The following is a 20,343-nucleotide window of genomic DNA, read 5'->3' as shown; positions in this document are numbered from 1 at the left end:
TGAAAATTAAAAATCTGAATTAAATTGTTTCCAACCTTCATCTGTATGGAAACTGGCACCTGCCACAGCCTGTTAGCCATAGCTCAGATCTCTCACAGATGGACTGCTTACAGCAAAGTCTAGCATGGAAAGGATACCAGATTCCAGCCTTTTACATTCCTATTTCTGACTCTCAGAAGTTTGGGGTTTTTTTTTAGTATTGCAAGAAGAATTTGACTTGTGCTGCTCAAAAGGCTGTCTGGGTAAACAACTGTTTAACTGAAATGCACACAGTAACTTTGTTAAAAAAACCCAACCCCTGAACCAAATCAAACCAAAATTTTCTTTTTATTTTTTTTTTCCCCCAACTGTCTAGTTTAGGAGATAAGTCAGGGTAACCCTGGCCTGAAATAAAATTCTTTTATTATTAGAATTGAGAACTTTTAAAATTTCATTTTTAAAAATGAGAAACTACATAAGGGCTTAAGACAAATTTCACTTAATGCGGAAGACTTTATATCATCTGGAGAATATAAAAGATATTTTGCCCCTTTTAGGAGATGCCCCCTCATCACCCCTACTTGTAATTAGTCTGCTAGAGACTTCACTTTAACGTAACAAGCATCCAGGGAAATCTGAAGTTTTAAGAAATTCTACATGACTCTTGTTACCACATATAGGAAGAATTCCCATTAGAGCAGCATTTTGCTCAGTAGTAAAGTAGTAGTAAAGTACAGCTTGAAAGATATGTTTCTGCTTTGATTTCTGTACCCAATATGATTTTCTTTTTTTAGACTAATAGTTTTGCTCACATAAGAACACACTGAGTAAACAGTCCACATATGAATATGTTTCTATTCATGAAGCAACTAGACTACCTGCTCTGAAGTACTTTTGTAAAATACTAGTCACCCAAAATTATCCATGATTTTTAGTCTACTAAAAACCACACAGTTCCTCCCTATTATTACTCTTCTTGGGACAAACTGTAAGAAGTTATCTGAGAAGTAGTAACTTTTTTCAATACTCAGTGAGTCAGAGTACTACATAGTTAAGTTTAAAAAGGGTTGCATGCAGAGAAAAATTAAATTTGGCAAGGTTTGATGCTTTTGCAAGTTCCACAGACTTATAATTTCACTCTTGGCTTACTTCCATTCCATGGAAATACTGCGAGATGGAAATAAATTCGTGTAGGGTTCAATGTGCCAGAAAAAGCAGTATATTCTTTTTGAAGGGACTGACTAATGAGAAAAAGAATAAATTTTTAAATTTTTCAACTTAAAAAATAAAAAGAATTTATGTCTGTCAAATGGTTTGTCAGGTAGATACTGACAAGAATTTCTAACAAAAGTTTCCATTAGCGGTAGTCACTAGTTACTAAACTCTTGGCACACTTACAGCAGCTTACATTTTGTTTTGAGTAACATGGTAAATTCCATGCTGGATCAGGAAAATCAGTGGTTTAAAGACTATAGCACATAAATTAAAACAAACAAACAAACAAAGCAATCTGGTATTGGGTGTCCTTGGAAAGAAAAAACACTGTATTTCACCATTTCAAGTTAATTCCAATTCCTGCCTTTCCAGAAAAAGGCAAGTCAACAAATTTTGTCTTAAAACTACAGAGCAAAGCACAACCAGAACTTAGGAGTAAAACACAGGTACCCTAGGCCTAAACCCAGGCTTAAACCCCTAAGTCTTTCATCTGTTCCTCCTAAATCTGTTAGCATAGCCACAATTTGCAAAGTCATATAATTGTCATACACCTTTGCCATATACAAACTAAACCAATATATATATATATACACATAAAAACAGGCAGTCTGTCCCTTCCTCCACCACCTATACTGACTAATACATAGTGCAGATGTAGTTCGTCAGGAAAAAGATTATTCATTTTCTTTTTACATAGGTTTCTTAAAAATAAAATTTACTGTAGAGCACAGATGGCTCAGTGAAGACGCAAGGAGTGAAACTTAAGCCAGAAAAAAATCAACACTGATGTAAGTCTGGTGTCAGTTAAACTATTTCCATTGCTATGGCGAATTTGCTTAGGGAAACCGTAAACCAGCAACAAACCACTAAACACATTTTCATGATTGCTGGTGTAGTAACATTGTAAATCAAAGCCAGTTAGGGGAAAAAAAAAACCAACCCAAAACCAACCAACCAACCAACCAACCAAAAAAACCCAACCAACCCAAACAACAAAAAAAACCATCTTGCTAACTCTAATAAGCCACATTAGCGTCCATCCTGTCAACTAGCTTAAAAACTTATTTTTGAAATTACAGAATCACAAATGGTTTGGGTTGGAAAGGACCTTACAGATCATTTAGTTCCAATCCCCCTGCCATGGGCAGGGACACTTCACACTAGAAAAGGTTGCTCAAGGCCTGGAACACTGCCAGGGATGGGGTAGCCACAACTTCCTTGGGCAACCTGTTCCAGTACCTCACCACTGTCACAGTAAAGAATTTCTTCCTTATATCTAGCCTAAATCTCCCCTGTTTAAGTTTGAAAATTTTGCTTACTTTTACTCTAGTAGTGGTGTTGATGCACTAGTGCTTTATTTAATATAAATATATATAGTAAATTCTCTAAAGCCAAGACAGCTCACAGAAGTATTTTATTTCAGTTTTAGGATTAGAAGCGCAGCTAAGAAAATAATTGTAATATCCATCACATTAGCCAGCCTCCAGATTGAAACACAAAACTTGGAAAACCAGACAGCACTTCAATGCGCATCCCTTCTAACACTCTTACATTTACTTACTTCATTGAAGTGAACATCTTGCATTCCAACATCCTCCATCATTGAAGCCTCTTCATCAATATTAGGTGTGATTACTCTGAAAGCAGTACAACCTTGCCTAAACATCCCTGTCATTGAAAAAGCAAAATAGACAAGTTATTTTTTCTCCACCAGGATAATGTTAGGACATTTTGTGATGCTGGATAAGGCAGAAGACATATTTAAAAATACTTAACATTACACATATTAATTAAAGCCTCAAGAGCAACCAGTAAATATGACAAAAGCACGTATTTATTTCACACTTATTTTCACTATTTCTGTAGCACTTAAATACTATAGAAGTACACGTTTGTTTTCCAGCTCATTCCTAAAGAAATTCATCCTGCTCAGATGGGAGTCTGACTGCCAAAGGTTTTATTGAATGATTACCTCAAATGCATTTTTCTTTCTGCTGGAAATACCACAGGTAGAAGTTTGACTCTCTATATTACTGAGAGGAAGTAACTTTTATATGACACTATTATCTCCGACTCAGCATTTAAAAATTTCTATGTATTTACTTTGACTTCTCTGGCAATGACAGATTTTCCTAAATGCAGTGAGAGAGTACTTGTGGAACAAGAATATTTACTGGTGAGTTTGCTTTGGCAAGGGTCTGACTTCAGCTATTCACAGCTCTGGTGTAAAATTAGAAGGTTTTTTTTCTTTCCTAAAAATTTTACTTCCCCTTTATCTGAAATGCTGCCTCTTAGATATGCAAGTATACTCTTAAATACATGAGTATACTATCTGGTTAGGTCAGAATTTTTTCCTTCATAACAATGAAATGCCTACAACTTCCTGAGGGAAACTATTGCTTATCCTAAACTATATTGGAAAAAAATATAAACATTATAGTAAGATTTCAAAATCATACCTTTTCGTGTGAGATATTCTGCAACCAGTGCTGCTACGTGGACATAGCACATTGCTGCCTAAAACAGAAATATGTAACAATCTTGTAAATTACAATTATAATGGAAGTACTAAACCCAAGGTATGTAAGAGCCACAGGCTAAGATAATTTCTTTGGTTTTCCTTTTTGCTGCTTTGCAGGAGATGTCCTATGACTGGTTTAAGAATTCTCCACCTCATTGATGCAAAACAGTACCTGTGCGAGAGCACTCACTCTTTACCAGAGCATTGTGTAGCATGGACGGCACTACACAACCTGGGTGACCGTGGACCATGAATTACAAGGTAGGAACACCAAACTAAAAACCAGGCAAATCAGGAGAATTTTTTGGGGGTGTAGTTTAAGTGTTATGTGAAACAAAAGATCTATTAATTATTCTACTCAGCCTTTCATGGTTCTTCTGCTAATCTGTTCTGTCTTTCTTTGGCTCCAGACCAAGAATAATGGAATAAAATCTGGTGACAAACCACTTGAAAGCAGCAAAACAAAAAGAGAAGAAGTCTCACCAATGAATGGAATGTGAAGGAATTTGGTTGCTGTAGTCCAGAAAACAGAAGAAAGAGAAGAGGGACAGCGTAGTCTTCAAGTATTTGAGATGCTTTATGAAATTGACATTGATCATTTTTCTCCACAGAAAAGACAAAAAATAAAGATTCAAGATTCTTCCTTTACTAAAAACGTTTAGGCTTACAGCAAAGTGTTAATTCTAACTGTAATTCTCAGTTGAACAGTTTACATATGGAGGTTGCAGAATTTCAGAAAATGGAGGTGAAGGAAAAAAGTAAGCGTATGTTATAAATTCTCTCTAATTCATACTTTCTATGGGGTTGGGCTTGGTGATTTCCAGAGGTTCTCATCTAGTTGCAGTCAGAGAGTCAAATTTAAAAAATACCAACAAACACCAAAAGCAAACAAACAACAAACTAGACCTGAAAAGGAAAAGGAATACAAGAGCTTGTCTTCTGAAAGAGTGGAAGTTGCTTCCTTCAAAATACAAGCTAGTAACAGAGTATTTTGCATATGTCTTCTGTGTTGCTACCATATATTAGAAAAGAATTCTAGTACTAAGACATGAGTAAGATAGCAGCTACTATTTCTTGAAGATATTTACGCATTTACATGATTCTAAGTTTAACAGACATGTTTATGAAATTCAGTGATGTCGTGTAACATGATTTACTTTCAGATGGAGCAAACTTTCAGAAAGAGACAAAATGCATTCTGTATGCTGACAAAACACTTACATCAAGACATAAAAATTCCCACTCTCAACTCTCATTTTTGCTAGAAAGAAATATTTCAACAGCACAGTGAAATCAGATAGCTTTTTTCCAAACAAAAAAAATTGTGATTTCTCAATTTTAAGAACACAAGGAGCTTTTTAATAAGCAGTCTGGAACAGAATCAAGCTAATTCTGTAAAGGCAACTGGAGAGAAATTCAAGGAGTGGCTTTAAGTATTTCAGGAACTGATAACAGAGATATTTCTAAGCAGAAGGTCTGTGTCTTCCATGGTTTGCATTGGGCATTCCTGGTTTAGCACCGCGTCAGCTACAGTTGTTAAACATATATTTCATATTAGTAAACAGAGTGAGACATAAACTTATCAGTCATTCAAACTAATCTACTAACAATTAAAAATTTATTAAAAGTGCTTATTATATTACACACTAAGAACTACATATAGTACATTCAGTTTCAAGAAAGATAGGCTGAAGCTTTTACAACGCTAAAACTAGTGTGATTTTTTTTCTCTTACCTCTGACAGATCTCCATTTTTAACATGGATCCTTGCCATGCTGTCTAACCACGTCTTCCTTAGTTCAGGCGTACTAGCATAAGACTTTGCCAAACTGTACTGGAGGTCTACAAGCATTTCTGGATCATTCTCATGTTCCTTCATCTGAGCTGTAGCCATCAGTACAGTACGAATACGTTTTGTTAAATCCTTAACATCAGAGGGGAATGTAGTGTGCTAAACCACAGAGAAGTCAGGTTAATTACTATCTTTTTTTATTATTTGCATAATAAAAAGTTGAAACATAATTGCAAAAGATGCTACAATAGAGTTTTCAAGCATCCTTTTATAGTATGGAAAGAAGAATAAAACCAGACCTTTATAATTCTGTCATTATTGGCACAATTGTTGATGATGGAAAGGGACTGCTGAAATCTAGTTCCTCCAATTCCAACAACATCCGCAATCAACTGGCTTACTGAAATAATAACCTTGACATAAACAAGTATCTTGTTAGTGCATTTTTAATGAAATACCCTTGTGATGCACCTATGAAGTAATTGCAAAGGAATTGAAATTTTAATTGAAAGATGACTCTCCTCAGTTCAATTATATTTGTTTTTTTTTTTTTTCCCCCAAAGTTACTTGTACAATAACATAGGCAAGAAAAAACAGGCTTGTGTAAATTTAATGCACGTACATTCTCTGCTCTAAAGACTGACTGCCAAGTGAACTAGCCAGAGGTCATAAAACTAGTAAACTATTGTTCCCAGCTTTGACAGAACACACAATTTTCTACGTATTTGTTTTATTTTAGCCTTTAACTTGATTGTGACTGCATTCTTTTCCTTTTTCAGATGCAACAGGGTATGCCAGTTAACAATTAAAAACAAAACAAAACATCTGCTACGGACAAATAAAAATTATTTCCTGTGAAACACAGGGCCATGAAACTGTTTATAAGTATTTCCTTGTACTGAACATGCTTTTATTGCCATCTTCTTACTCTTAGAATAGTACCAGTCTTGCTTGAATGCAAAATCATATCTTTTATGTCTTTATCGGACAGGGCTTCTCATCTGCACATCCACAAACACAATATTTAAAACCAAAAGAGAAAAATAAAGGAAGTATACTAACTTGCAGATGTGTCCTAACAAAAGATTTCTTCCCTGTGTAATCAAAATTATTTCTCATTAAGAAGTACAGTAGCTGTGATGCTTCAGTACGAATCGAACTCAGTTTGGAATTACAGTATTTCAGAATTTCATAGCACAGTGCAGAACACATATCAGCTCTACCTTCATAAAATGTAGAAGGAAACTGAGGAAAAAGTAGAAAAGAAAGAAATTATTCATTAAAACTAGCTTCAGTTCTTCATAAGGATATCAAGAAAAAATACAAATATATTAATATTCCCAAACTGTGGAAAAATAGACATAGTAGTTCACAAGACAATACGGTTTTCATAGCAATTCAAAGGACACTGCTGGGATCAGATCAGTCCTCAATAACCAATATTAATTTAGTATTTTAGTTCTTTATTTTTTGCATAATGTATTGTCGACTAAAGCCATTGATAAATACTTGAAGATTAACTATTTTTAAACTTCTTACCTTAAAAATAAGTGCTCTTAAAGCAATGAAGACATTTTTCAGCGCTGTTTCAGACTGATTCTTTTGAAGGAAGCAGAGGTATACATCAAATACTTTCTTCATCAGTGGATTATGCCCATGATCAGTCAGTAGCTGGTTCTTTAAATTGAAAGAGAGAATGTAGAGTTTTGCACAGTGATACATTTATACTATTCTAAGAACATACAGATCATCCAAAAGAAGGAAGTGTTTAATAAAAACGATAACAACAATAAACAATCTGCACAGTATGACCAAGATGATTAATACCATACCTTAATTTTAATTATACATTTCTAACATTTCACTAATATTGCTTATAAATAAAGTCTTAGCTTCTAAATAGGCTAATAGACACAACTGTTTGAAACAGCTGTTAATTAAATCAATTACGATTAACAGTTCTTTGAGAGGCACTCTCAAAGTACTAACACACTTTGGTTACACTGGATTTAGCAGCTCAGACAGGGGAATTTTCTCTAGCAGTGGAATTTTCTGATAGCAATGCTCTCAAACTCCCCCAAAACCACTCACCATCTTTCAATACTGTAATAGAATTGAAACTGAAAGGCCTCTTAAGAACAAATATATTAGTTACTTTTCAGAGTTTTACCTGCATCAATATTCCAGAGCTCATTCTGAGGCACACAATACACAGGGTTACTCCTGATTTCTGTACCGTCAACTGCCTTCCATCCAAGCTTTCTTTTAAATCTGGTTTCCTCCAATTTCTCCAGCACAGGTACTGGCTGTGCATCTACTTTTAACAATTCATATTACTTCTGTTTTGCTCCGAGGACCTGTTTCCTCCCTTTGTCCACTGAATACATGCATTATGTTCCTATGTGACTAGAGGATGAAACAAGGTCTCTCCTCTTACAAAACATCAAAATAGGTTACTCAATCCAGGGACGGCTCAATCCAGTCAAGGGAGTCCAGAACTGAGAGGATCATGTTAACTATCGCTCCCTCTTGACTCCACTGGCCCTCCAACATGGTTCTACTAGGTCCTGCACCTTCTGCAACTCCCCTCTGCACACTCCACTCTTCCATGTCATTGCTATATACAAGCATCCAAATGGTATGCTGCAAGGCAGCTCCATTACTGTGTCAAGTAAGTTTTAAGGTAATATTAACTCAAACAACCTAGTTTAACAGATTTTTAAATAAGATTCTTGAGGCCCACTACAGATCTGGACTCTTGTAGCTTGTCTTAAGCTCTCTCAAACATGGAAGAGATGTGTAACTGCAGATGTCCCCTTTTCTATTCAGGATGATGCAAAACATTCTCCATGCTAAAGAACTTCCAGGTAGTCATAGTCATTTTGGGTATTCCTCAATATTAAAAAAATTGAAAGAGGCAGTCCTCCTTTAAAAAACATTCTGATAATGTTGACTTGCAGATCGGAACTCAGTACAGTTTCAAGCTCTGTGTATGAAGATACAAATGCATGCAGGAGGCCAAAGATCTAGACAGATTACTGCAGATCAATAAGAAGCCTGTGTGCAATGAGTAACTGAAACCAAAACATTTTGCTGCAAGAGGTTAACAGCTTTTACATGACACAATAATGAAGCACAATGCTAGAAGTGCTAAAAATACAATGCTATATTACTAGACTATAAAATACAATTTTAAAAATTTTTGAGTTTTTTCCTAAAAGATCATTATGGGAGATATTAACAGTAAGAGAAGAACAAACCTTAAAAGCCATTGTGAATAATGATAGAGTATCCAGAATTGTAAGGCAAACTTCAGTGGCAATATTTGCTTCAAGTAAAGACTGGTGAAGAACATCTGCATCTGAATGGCCATAGCCTACAGAAATCCCAAATGAAGTGTAAGTGCTGGATATACTCATTTAGATGTTTCTTATTTCCAAAAGACTTGCCAAACTAGGGAAAGATTAAGAAGTAAAAAGCCTGACAGAAGTTAGTATTCAATATAGAAAAAGAATTCATAAGTGCATATAATTATTCTAACATAATTTGCACAAGATCATAAAATAATTATTAAGTACTAATTTCAACAACAGAAGCATTAAATAGTAATTTAAACAATAAATGTCTAATGTTCATATATATGTGTATATAAATATAAATGTACAGGTTATACACACACATAATCTTAAAATAAGAATTGCAGTAGAATGGAGTTACAGCTAAAAATGTGTGTTGGCAATTTAGCAATGTTATAAGAATCTCAAAGTCAGTTATAAGTCCACCATTGTAAAAATACAAAACACTAAGAATTGAAGGAATATAATTGTGTACGTATATGCAACTGAAGACCCAAATAATTATTTGTGCTCTGTAGCAATACCATGCAATGCCTCCATATTTAGTAAAAACATTGTATTGCTTCTAGCTCCATACTGTATTTAAATAATTTTAAAAACATATTATAAGCTGTACTGAAGCAGGATATGTCATTTATATTCCCTAACATTAATCTTTAAGAACCAGACTGACAAACGTGCCCTAGCTGCTTCATAAAAATTTGGTCTGGATCATGTATGTATTTTAGTTCTACAGTCAACCTGGCATTACTAAATCAATGACAAGCATGACAAACTTGTACAGACCAAGAAAAGAACAGAAGAAATTATATATCTTTCATAACAACACCTGGCCACTTCCTTCTGCACCTCCTTGCTTCCCTGGCTGAACTATCACGCATACCCATAACTACCAGTTTCTTTGGATTTATACATTCTTCCTGTATACTTATCATTCCTTTTTTTTTTTTTTTTTGGGGGGGGTGTTCTCTCTGTGTCCACCTCTTCCTGCTCCCATTTACTTTGTTTGTGGTTTCAATCCAACTACATCTTCACCTCTCTAACAACAGAGAGGAGCAACTGCCATTTGAAAGCAAACAACAGCTGTTTGCCAAATATTCTCTTTTACCCAAAGTGTTCTTTTTCCTTAAAGAAATTAAAAGAAAAATCCTTCTTCATAAAAATCACCTTTGAGTAGCCTGAAATCCTTAAGTTAGCCTGTGGTTTCAGTAACATTGAAGATACCAAAAGATGACAACTATTTTGAGAAATGCGTTGAGGACAGAGGACATGTTCTTTAAAGAAATAGTTTCTTCTTCCAGTTCAGGAAGTGTGAAGTTTACTATAAATACCAAGTAAAAACTGTAGTCAATGGACAGAATTCCACAGAGTTCAATTTTTATTTCTTCACACAGATAATTTAGAACAAAGAAAGAGGTAATATGGATTACTCTGCATTATTACTAGATCTAGAAGTTTTGTGCAGGATGTAAGCGTAAAGGAACACTCATTTCCATTGAGTTAAAAGACTGATTTAGGAGTGCTTTTCCCAAGCACATAATAAAAAACTATTCTTGTTCAATTCACTACTACTCTAGAGAAAATGATTTTGTATTCTTCATGTATAACTAACATATTGGAATCGATTTTTCACATGTAACTTAAAAAGAAGCTATGGAACTAAAATTACCCCATATAATATGGACATCTGCCTGGACACACACGATTGTGCACCCACACATTCACACTATTGCAGAGTAACTGAATTAAGAACTATTTAAGAACACTAAAAATGAGATAATCTCTAATGACTAAAGCTTGACAATGATCATATACAGGTACTGCAGATCAGGGTATATCTCCTGTATTTTACTACATTTGCATGTCACTATTCAACTGAGCATCCTCCTCTCCTCCCACCCAAGCAATACACATAAATCTACATTCTTGTAGTTTGTATTGAGACGCTTTAGAAATTGAACAAAGGGCCTATTCTTTTCATACTTAAGCACAAAAAATTCCTCAGACATGAAGTATCACTTACACTATGACTTCAATTCTATTCCTTGTTCAAATGTTTAGAAAGGGAGAAATTTTAAGTTTACATTATTACAAAGAATCATGATTTCAGAAGTAACTAAAGTAACTATTTCCACCAGTTACATCCTTCCTGTATGTATCCCACTGATGATGCCTACAAGTTTTATTCAAGCTCTGAAAACAACTCTCGATCCAAGATACAGGCAGACTGACAACTAAACAAAACTAGAAGCTAGACAACAACAAGATCAAAGATATAAAATTCAATTTCACATTTGACATGGTTTTTACAGAAACATAATTTCACTTTGTAAAACCTTGGTCCAACATTTAAAAAAATCCCACCCTATTATCACTTTATGCAAAGTTATCTGAATGAGACACCTTCCTTTATTCATTTCCTTCAGGTGGGAAAGAATAGAGAGTTTATTTTTACAGAAGCATGCATTTATTAAAATCTTTCAGCTCACTGTTTCTAGAAGTCAGTAAACTTTGTCAAGTTCTGAAAGTACGAAATCTCTTTGCAGAGGGCCTAGGAACACCAGTGTTATTTATTTCCCAGAGATTTCTTTTTTACAATGTCTTCATCTAACAAAGTATTTTACCTTACTGAATATGTTGTCATATAGTGTAAAAGCTCTCTTGTTTGCTATCAAAAAACGTCTAGAAATTATCATGATGCCACAGTAGCAGACTGATTACAAGGAAAAAAGTAATTTGCACAGTTATATAGTTTTCTGACATTTTTGAATTCAAAGAATTGCATTTCTTCTATTTAACAGCATGAGAATGCACTTATAAACAAAGAGGTTTTGTGGGATTTTTTTTTTTTTTTTTTTCCAGTTTTTCACTAGACTATTTGGTGAGTCTGGTGCCATTAGGCTAATAGTTGTTTTTTTATTACAGATAATGAGCTAAAAGATTTTAATGGATAGTTAGATACGCTTTGGGAAATAAAAGGATGGACACAGTGAACATACAGTTAAATAATGGCTTTACTGCACATAATTCTTTTCTGTATCAGTGTTGTGTTTTACTGGATTAGTCAACCAGTTTCATTGGGTTTTGAAGCTGAAAATTGAAAAATGGTGCTTCAGAATAATTGGCATACAGTATATTTTGCAATTTAAGAGCAGCATGTTTAAAAAGATAGGCCAGAAGCAGATTTAGTTTTCAATACAGCAGTCTTATACAAGCTGACTTCAACCTGATTAAATCTTACCATTGTCTACAGAAATCCCAAGAATACTTGATATTTTTCTCACACTGAAAACAGAAAAATCACTTCATTATTGGACGCTTTTTCACTTCCAGACAAACCAAATCATGGGCTTCACAATCTCTGCAGGAATTCTAAAAAACTTATTTCTCCTTAGAGGATGTCAAAACATGGAGATACGGTCAGAGTGCATATGATTTTAGACCAATAATTTTTAAGACCAAATGGGAGGTAAAATTAAAGCTTACTAAAGCAAATAAAAAAAGATAAGTAAATTTTCTAAGTATGTGCAGCACAAAGTTGACGTGCATCTAATTAAAAAAAGAAAAACCAAAACAAAAAACAAAACAAACAAAACCCAAAAAACCAAACAACAAAAAAACCCAATACAATTTTAAAATACACTTTCGTTAACCATGCTCCATGTTATGGCATCAGTCAGCACTGACTGTTCTATCATGCGGCAAGGAACAGACCATCCAGTTATTCCTCTGACCTAGAACAATAAAAGTCATTGAAGTGCACTGGTGTCGCTCTGGGACCTGTCTCTGGTGTTGTGGTACTGGTTAAGGATGATGAATGTTATCATGTCATGAGACTTACTGTGGTTAAAAGTGAGAGAGTTATCCAGGCTGCTCAGCTGCTGTAATCTGGCATGCATCATCCCTGTTCTGTTACGGGAAACAGGCAATGTCTGAGATTTTCGATCATGAACTATGGATCCCAACCCCTCCTGGTTCCTGCAAGATGGGTGAAATGGGATAGAAGCAAAAGTTAGACATGTCAAACTGCAGCAAGACAGGAAGTGTTAGTTAAGCGTAAGCAATTTTAGAGAAAACTATAATGCAACCTATTTAGTGTTTTATTTATAAAACAAAAATAGGTAGCTTAAAAAAGCATCACAGCAAACTTTCTGAAAACTTCAAAGCATGAAAGCAAAAGCACACAAGCAGTTGCTCTTTAAATGCTAAATTTACTTCAGAGCTTTTGAAAACATAAGTATTTGAGGACATAAATATTCTGAAAATATTCAGAACTCAGAACCAAATCCTCTATTTTGATTGTAAAAGTTTGAGAAAAAAGTTAGGACACACAGTGGTAAAATTAGAAAGCAGACATGCAACAGGAGTGAAGGAATTAACTGTATTATGTATTATAGTATTATGTACATCTTACCCAAGCAGGAAGGGAGAAGAGCCATATACTTTGTTAAACTTGCAGCAACCAAGTGAAGAAAACAGAAAAGTGATCTGTGTTAGCAATCAGTACAGGCTAACTTCCTATTGAGTACCACCACCAGAGCTGATGAAAAACGAAAACCAGTGCTTGAATTACAGAATTCCCTGTTGCCTTTCATTCTCTGTCATTTGTGTATTTTAAAAATACATGCATTGATTGTGATACACTTCGCTGTAATGACAATGTGAAAGACCAGAAAGCTACATTTATCAGGAAAATGCAATTTCTCTGCAGAACACCAGATGATTTCTATAGCTTTTTTTATCCAGTGTAACATGAAGCACACAGACTAGGTGATCAGTAACTAAACAAGAAATTGTTGTATTCTGCTCTACAAACTAGTTTGAGGAATTTTTACAAAAAGTCTGAAAATTATAGACTCCTGTAAGTCCAGAGTTTGAAGTACATTTAAACACAAAGGCTACAATCAAAACCTTAGGAAAGTCAGATTTATTTTGGCCTTTAAATTTTCCTTTGGGGTACATGAACAGAGAAGAAATTTTTTTCCTGAAAAATCTCGAAGGAGATAGTCAAGTCTGTTGTTTGTACAAGAGCTATTAATTATTACATTACTTTATTATATTAATATATATTGATACATATATATTATTTAATGCTATTAAATTTAAATTACTAACAAAACAGTGAGCATTTTAGTTAGAATGCTTTACTACCTGAAGTCAGCAACAACTTTCTCACTGAGTTCAAGAGGGCCAGTATTTCAACCTCACAAGTTTAAATATAACAGTAGTATTATATCAGTCACAGTGTAAGGCGTACACAAGTTAAGTTAAGTACACATATCTTACTCTTTTAAAAAACTACTTTGCATTAAAACCAACATTAAAGCAAAGATACTCAAATTATTTAGTGCATGTTTCTGACTCCCATAGATTTTCTCCTAAACAGCCTTGGGAACATACACTTATCTAATTGTACTTTGAACTGCAAAATGAAAACCAGCAGCATTGGAATGTTCATCAGTCACCTTTCAGTAAAACACTATATATGAAGTTTCTAAAACATTTCAACGGACATGATTTTATGGCCAAGTGAATAAACAAAACAAATAATAAAATTTCTTCCTATTGCAAGGAAAAAAGTGCTGCAAAAGATAGCATTTAAGGGGTGGATTTTCAAGTAATTGATAATATACACAACACACATCATTCTTAAACATATACCAGCCTTTCAGACAGGATACAGATTTGTTATATAGTAACCGGTTACTTACTTCAAACTGTTAGGTATCATTTCACAGTAACTCTTCTACTCATGCAGTGTATTTGTAATAACAGATTCAAGGCATACTGTACACGCTTTTATTCTTAGTGAACAAGACAGTGAAATTTAAATTCCACACAGTACCTGGCTATGTATCGTTTTCCCATGTACTGGAACTGGTGTAGGCATACTCTGCAGAGAACACAAAAGTCAGAGAAGCATTTCTTTAACATTAATGCATATTGGAATTATTCAACTATTATTTAACTTTAAACTCTTACATCATAAAACTTCTTTATTTCTACCACCTTCAAAATTCCCTTCCAGTCCCCAAGCCAAGAAAAACTAAATATAGCTCTTCTGAAATCAGTCAGGTTATTTGAATTGACAAAATACCTCTAGAATTGGAAGAGGTAGGCTTTTATGAATGCTGTTCCTGCTCTTGTTTAAGGAAATGTGAGATCATTCACTGCACTAACAAGATGGAAATCTTATTTTTTATTCCATATATTGCTTTTGTGATGTAAATCTTCTTCAATAATTAGTAATTTGAGATTACTGATTTGATCACAAACCAATCTTATCTGGCCCTTAAGTATCTAATGGCAAAATACTGTTCCTCACTGATGCTGCACACTTTACAGCTCAGGCTTTAGAGAGTGTACTATGTAGGCTCATTTACTTCTTCAGTTTTGTCTCTGGTACAATCAACATCATGCCGGATGTACTCAAAGGATGAGTTAAAATACTATCTACAATATATTCCTAAAAGAATAAAAGAGGTCTTCCTAAAAGACCTTGAGTAGAACATTCCATAACACAATTAACAACTGATATCACATTGATTGAGCTTCTACTATGGAAACAAAGGAAACCACTGAAACCAGAGAGACCCTGACACGCTTGTGAGGTGGCCCAATGCTAACCTAATAAAGTTTAACCATGACAAGTGCAAGGTCCTACACCTGAGTTGGAGCAATTCCAGGCACAGCTACAGATTGGGCAGAGAAGAGGGTGTTGGTTGATGAGAAACTGAATGTGAGCTGGCAGCGTGTGCTTGCAGCCCAGAAAGCCAATCGTATCCTGGGCTGCATCAAAAGGAGTGTGCCTCTCTGCTCTGCTCTCGTGAGACCTCACTTGGAGTACTGTGTACAGTTCTGGTGTCCTCAACATAAAAAGAACATGGGACTGTTGGAACAAGTCCAGAGGAGGGCCACAAGGATGATCACGGGGCTGAAGCACCTCCTGTATGAAGACAAGCTGAGAAAGTTGGGGCTGTTCAGCCTGGAGAAGAGAAGGCTGCGTGAAGACCTCATAGCAGCCTTCCAGTATCTGAAGGGGGCCTATAAGGATGCTGGGAAAGGACGCTTCTTTAGGGACTGTAGTGGCAGGACAAGTGGTAGAGGGTTCAAACTTAAACAGAGAAAGTTTAGATTAAACATAAGGAAGAAGTGCTTTACTGTGATGAGGGTGGTGAGGCACTGGAATAGGATGCCCAGGGAAGTTGTGAATGCTCCATCCCTGGTGGTGTTTGAGGCTGCGCTGGACAGAGCCTTGGATGACACAGTTTAGTGTGTGGTGTCCCCGCCCATGGCAGGTGGATTGGAACTTGATGATCTTAAGGTCCTTTCCAACCCTAACTATTCTATGATTCTATAAACAAGCAAGGTAAGCGTTAAGGGCTTCTGTAGTGCACAACTTTAAGCAAACAGTGCCTTTTTCACTTTTTGCTTATATATCAGTCGATTTCCATGAAGAAACAAGTATGCACAGGGATGGAGCGCTGCCATTGATAACAAATACTGGACTCATCCTGTATCTTTTCCTTTACAGAATGGCAGAGGACACAAGGCAAATGCTAGAAGGACGGTCCATATCCCTTTGGTTCTGAAGTTATGCAATTCAACCAATTTTGATATGCAACCATATCATTTCATCCAGTTCATGTTACCAGATGCTTTTTAATGCAGACAGGGAACAAGACAGTTGGTTCCTTTTCTATTCTATGAGCATAGCAATATTCTGAGCACTACTCACTTTTCAGAAACTTCCCAAGATCACTTCTGTTTAGCCTAATTCCAGAAACTATCATGCAATCAGACAGACATGCAATTGTGCACCTCAAGTTGAGGACTGCTAAACAGACCAAGATGGCATGATTTTTTCAAACAAATAAATAAAAATGTATATAATACACATTTATATCCCGACTCATATTTTTAACAACATAATGAAATGTGTGATTTTATCACAAGCTCAATAAAACTCTTACTCTGTAATCGTGAAAAAGTCCATCAGTTCAGATTTTGTAGCCTTGTTCCAATATGCAAACAATGCATCTAGGAAAATGAAAAATATTAAAAACAAGACAAAGGCAGCAAGCACACAAAAATCTTAAGTTCCTAGTTTTCAGATAATGAGGATTCAGATAATCTAAAATTGGCTTGTGGGGTACAGGTAATTATTACAATTTAAAATTTTTCTTGAAGCTGATTATACAAATGCACGTATCAATTCTCCAAATGAGTTTCTACAAAAAGCTTTTAATTAATCCATAATATTCCCATACAATTTCATATTTCAATTAGTAACAATTGTGTAGTCAGTAGAGACTCCAATGTTCTAAACCTGTAAAACTACAGAATACTGTGTTAGTCCTATAACTTGCTTTATAGATAGGTCTTCAGTATCTTTTAAAATTAGAATTCATTATTTTTTCTTTTTCATTTACAATGTTTTACTACGGATGCATTTTCAGTGCAGGTTTCAGATTTTCTTTACTTGCACAGATTTCAAGAGCAACTATTTCTTACAAAGCTTGTAGTTACACAGCCAAAACCTAGCCTCTGTCACCAAAAATGTTCAAAATTAGCTAACAAATTCAAAATTATTACAAAGGTGTGTGGCAAAGTTGATATGACACTTGCTCTTTTCCAGGAGTATTGAGGCCAAAAAACCTCCACTGTGCTTATGTAAATTTTAACTTGGATTTCCTAGAAATTCTTACTGATTTTTATATATTCCAAAGTATAAAATAGTGAAAATTATATTTTTTAGTTTTATTATTCTTTGCAATTAAAATACATAAAGTAATATTGATGTAATTACATGAAAATGTAATGGTGTGACTGGATATTACATGAACCTTTCAATTCTCATTCTTGATAAAGTGTGGTAATAAATTAAAGTACTACATAAACGTGATATTTAGAAATTACTATCAAAATAGGCACAGAAACAAATTAACTAATTCTGATATGTTTAGCACAAACTGAAAAATTCAATGGTTTCACCAAAAGAGATTTACCCTCTTTTTTAAATATTGATCATGGATAGGGACGATTGAGTTCTATGATCATAGTAAACCTTCTCCAGGATAGTATGGATCATCTCACAAACATCCCAGGACAATGAAGAAGCATCAATATCCCCATTCCAGAAATGGAAATACACACAGTGATCAAATAATTTGGTTCCCTGTCATACAGGGAAGGGAAGGAATGGACTAGCCCAAGACTCTTCTACTGACCAATGAACTATTCTTCACATCCATTTTCAAGACCGGACTGTACAGTCAAACACAAACAGTCGATTTCTTAACAAGTCCTTTAGTTAGCCTCACACTTTGAAGAAATAATAAGTTTTTAATGCTTACAAGGTTTCATTCAAGTTTAATTTGATCAATCACACATATTTGTAAAATGCAGAACAACATGGCACCTCAACCCAAAAAATTCTGCTGATTTTGAAAAAGTATTAAAATCACATGCATAAATCCAACACGATTTCAAAATTATGAAAAAAATAGGTGGAATTACATACCTTCTGACATACTTCTTAAAATATGAAGGAAACACATAAGCAGACTTTTGATCTCTGCTTGGTCAAGTTTGTCGTATCGAACTACAGAACTTCCTAAAGTGCTGCTCTGATGATTCTGACAAGAAAAGAGATATATTTTGGTTGAAGAGTTCTTAAACTCATAAGAAACTACAACATTTTAAATTGCTTTATTAATTCCTGCAACAGAAAAAGGATCTCAGAATGGAGACAAAAATGTTTCATGTAGAGACAGGTCACTAAAACACACATTACACACATGAAGTATACCAAAATAGGCCTCTTTTACCTTTGTTTGTTTTTATTTCCTTCTTTGTATGATTCTTTTGACACCCCCCCACCCCCCACCCCCTGGGAGGAGTAAGAGGAAAAGTCACCTAATGATGATTAATAATCAAGTTAATTATACATAGATACCCACATTGTAGAGATCAGGCATGCCCCTTCTGCTTAGATGAAATACTTTACAAATAAATGCTACTTTTAGATGATACACATATGCTCTTTGGCTTTTGAAGAGACTTTATGCTGAACTGGAGACAGACTGCCTCTATGAAATTCTTTCCATCTAAAGATGTAAGAACCTAAAGGAAAATATACTTGAATAGTAAGAATCTGCATTTTGGAAGATTAACTATGAATAAGTAACTTGCCCTTGCCTCAAAATAACTAATAACTAAATTAAGTTGTTGTTTTGTTGTTTGTTTTTTTTTTTTTAAATCCTTCTCCCTGATTCGTTTATACAGTTCCTATGCGTGTGGGAATTTAATCAGCAATGCTCAATACTGAAGTCTGCCCAAAAAGAAAAAAAACAACTCATAACTGATCCTTCAAAAATGTGTGCCACAAAAAAAAAAAAAAACCCAACAAAACAAACACACAAAAACCCAAAATCTTGAACTTTAGGCATAGATTTAACTTTATCTGCAAACGAGTAATTTCCACACAGGTGTTACAAAATCCTCAGTCTGAGGCTTTCACAGATATACTATATAAATGTTTGCTTAAAGCATAAATTATGCCCTTTTTAGTGCCTGATTCTCACTTCCAATATGAGGCCACTTAAGGAAATGGAAAATGAACCAGACATTTTTTGCAAGTCTTCTGCTAAGTCAATGCAACTCTGGTTTCTGCAAGAATGCTGGATCATATTGTCTCCATGACCATTTTAAGGACCCATAAAAGTTCTAGAAGAAATCCTTCATATCAGAATTAAAAAGTAGTCTTCAGGGAAAAAAAGTACTTGGTTTCACAAACAAAATGAGAAGTGCCAATACCTCAAGAACCTAGCAAGAATTTACTGTAATTTGGGAGACAACGGACATCTATATAAGCCTGATCACTGCAGATTCTAATGACCTCGCAAACTGTTATCTTTGACGTATCTCTGGTGAACAAGGAGGTGCTACTATATAGCTTTATGGATACTGACATAGAGCAGGCAATTAACAGGTAGCAGAGTAGAAACAGAATTTGTGTTTCCTAGACTTTCAGATACTGTCCAGGGTGCTAGATAATATTCCCTCTAATATAGTTGAGCATATATATGGATAAAACTAGGACTACAGCTACCGCCAAGTTTAGTTTAAAATTATGTCAAAAACCTATAAAGTATGCACATATTAAAACAGAAACTGATATACTTCCAGCCAATTTTGATTCCACAAGTATAGTTTACAGGTTATTCTGAAAGAAAATTGGAACAAAAACATGGCTCTTCAGTATGATATCAAGCAATGAGAAAAAACTCAAAGATAACGTGCACTCAACAACTGATCTACCAGAAAGAAAGTTTGAGAAGCAACAAATAAGAAGCCAGGATTAAGTATTATTCAGGGAAAATATTAACAGCATGCAAAACATAAATCCTGTACTGCCAAAATCGGCAGACCAGAGCAGAATTTTCAAAGGATGATGACGCCTTTGAAAACCCTTTTAC

General features: G+C 34.8%; 1 protein-coding gene across 8 annotated transcripts in view; it reads right to left on the bottom strand.

Moving 5' to 3' along the window:
- The window catches only part of DOCK9 (dedicator of cytokinesis 9), a gene marked incomplete at its 5' end in the record, with an annotated part of 118,490 nt that overhangs the window by 12,628 nt on the left and 85,519 nt on the right, over window positions 1-20,343 (bottom strand). For 6 of the 8 annotated variants that reach the window (XM_080613968.1, XM_080613974.1, XM_080613967.1 and 3 more), the window contains 11 exons: window positions 2,756-2,862; window positions 3,654-3,711; window positions 5,451-5,666; window positions 5,807-5,920; window positions 6,570-6,752; window positions 7,047-7,184; window positions 8,768-8,883; window positions 12,705-12,841; window positions 14,709-14,756; window positions 16,837-16,903; window positions 18,387-18,501. In XM_080613968.1, coding sequence (XP_080470094.1) covers window positions 2,756-2,862; window positions 3,654-3,711; window positions 5,451-5,666; window positions 5,807-5,920; window positions 6,570-6,752; window positions 7,047-7,184; window positions 8,768-8,883; window positions 12,705-12,841; window positions 14,709-14,756; window positions 16,837-16,903; window positions 18,387-18,501 — 1,299 coding nt within the window. Of the gene's footprint in view, window positions 1-2,755; window positions 2,863-3,653; window positions 3,712-5,450; window positions 5,667-5,806; window positions 5,921-6,569; window positions 6,753-7,046; window positions 7,185-8,767; window positions 8,884-12,104; window positions 12,149-12,704; window positions 12,842-13,277; window positions 13,316-14,701; window positions 14,757-16,836; window positions 16,904-18,386; window positions 18,502-20,343 lie in introns of all 8 variants that reach the window. The other 2 variants (XM_080613969.1, XM_080613972.1) reach the window with 2 other exon arrangements.

The sequence above is a fragment of the Psittacula echo genome (assembly GCF_963264785.1).
Source record: "Psittacula echo genome assembly, chromosome: 3".
In the NCBI taxonomy this organism is placed as follows: Eukaryota; Metazoa; Chordata; class Aves; order Psittaciformes; family Psittacidae; genus Psittacula; species Psittacula echo.
The sequence above is the reverse complement of the archived record's forward strand: the minus strand, read 5'-3'. Positions and strand labels throughout refer to the sequence as shown.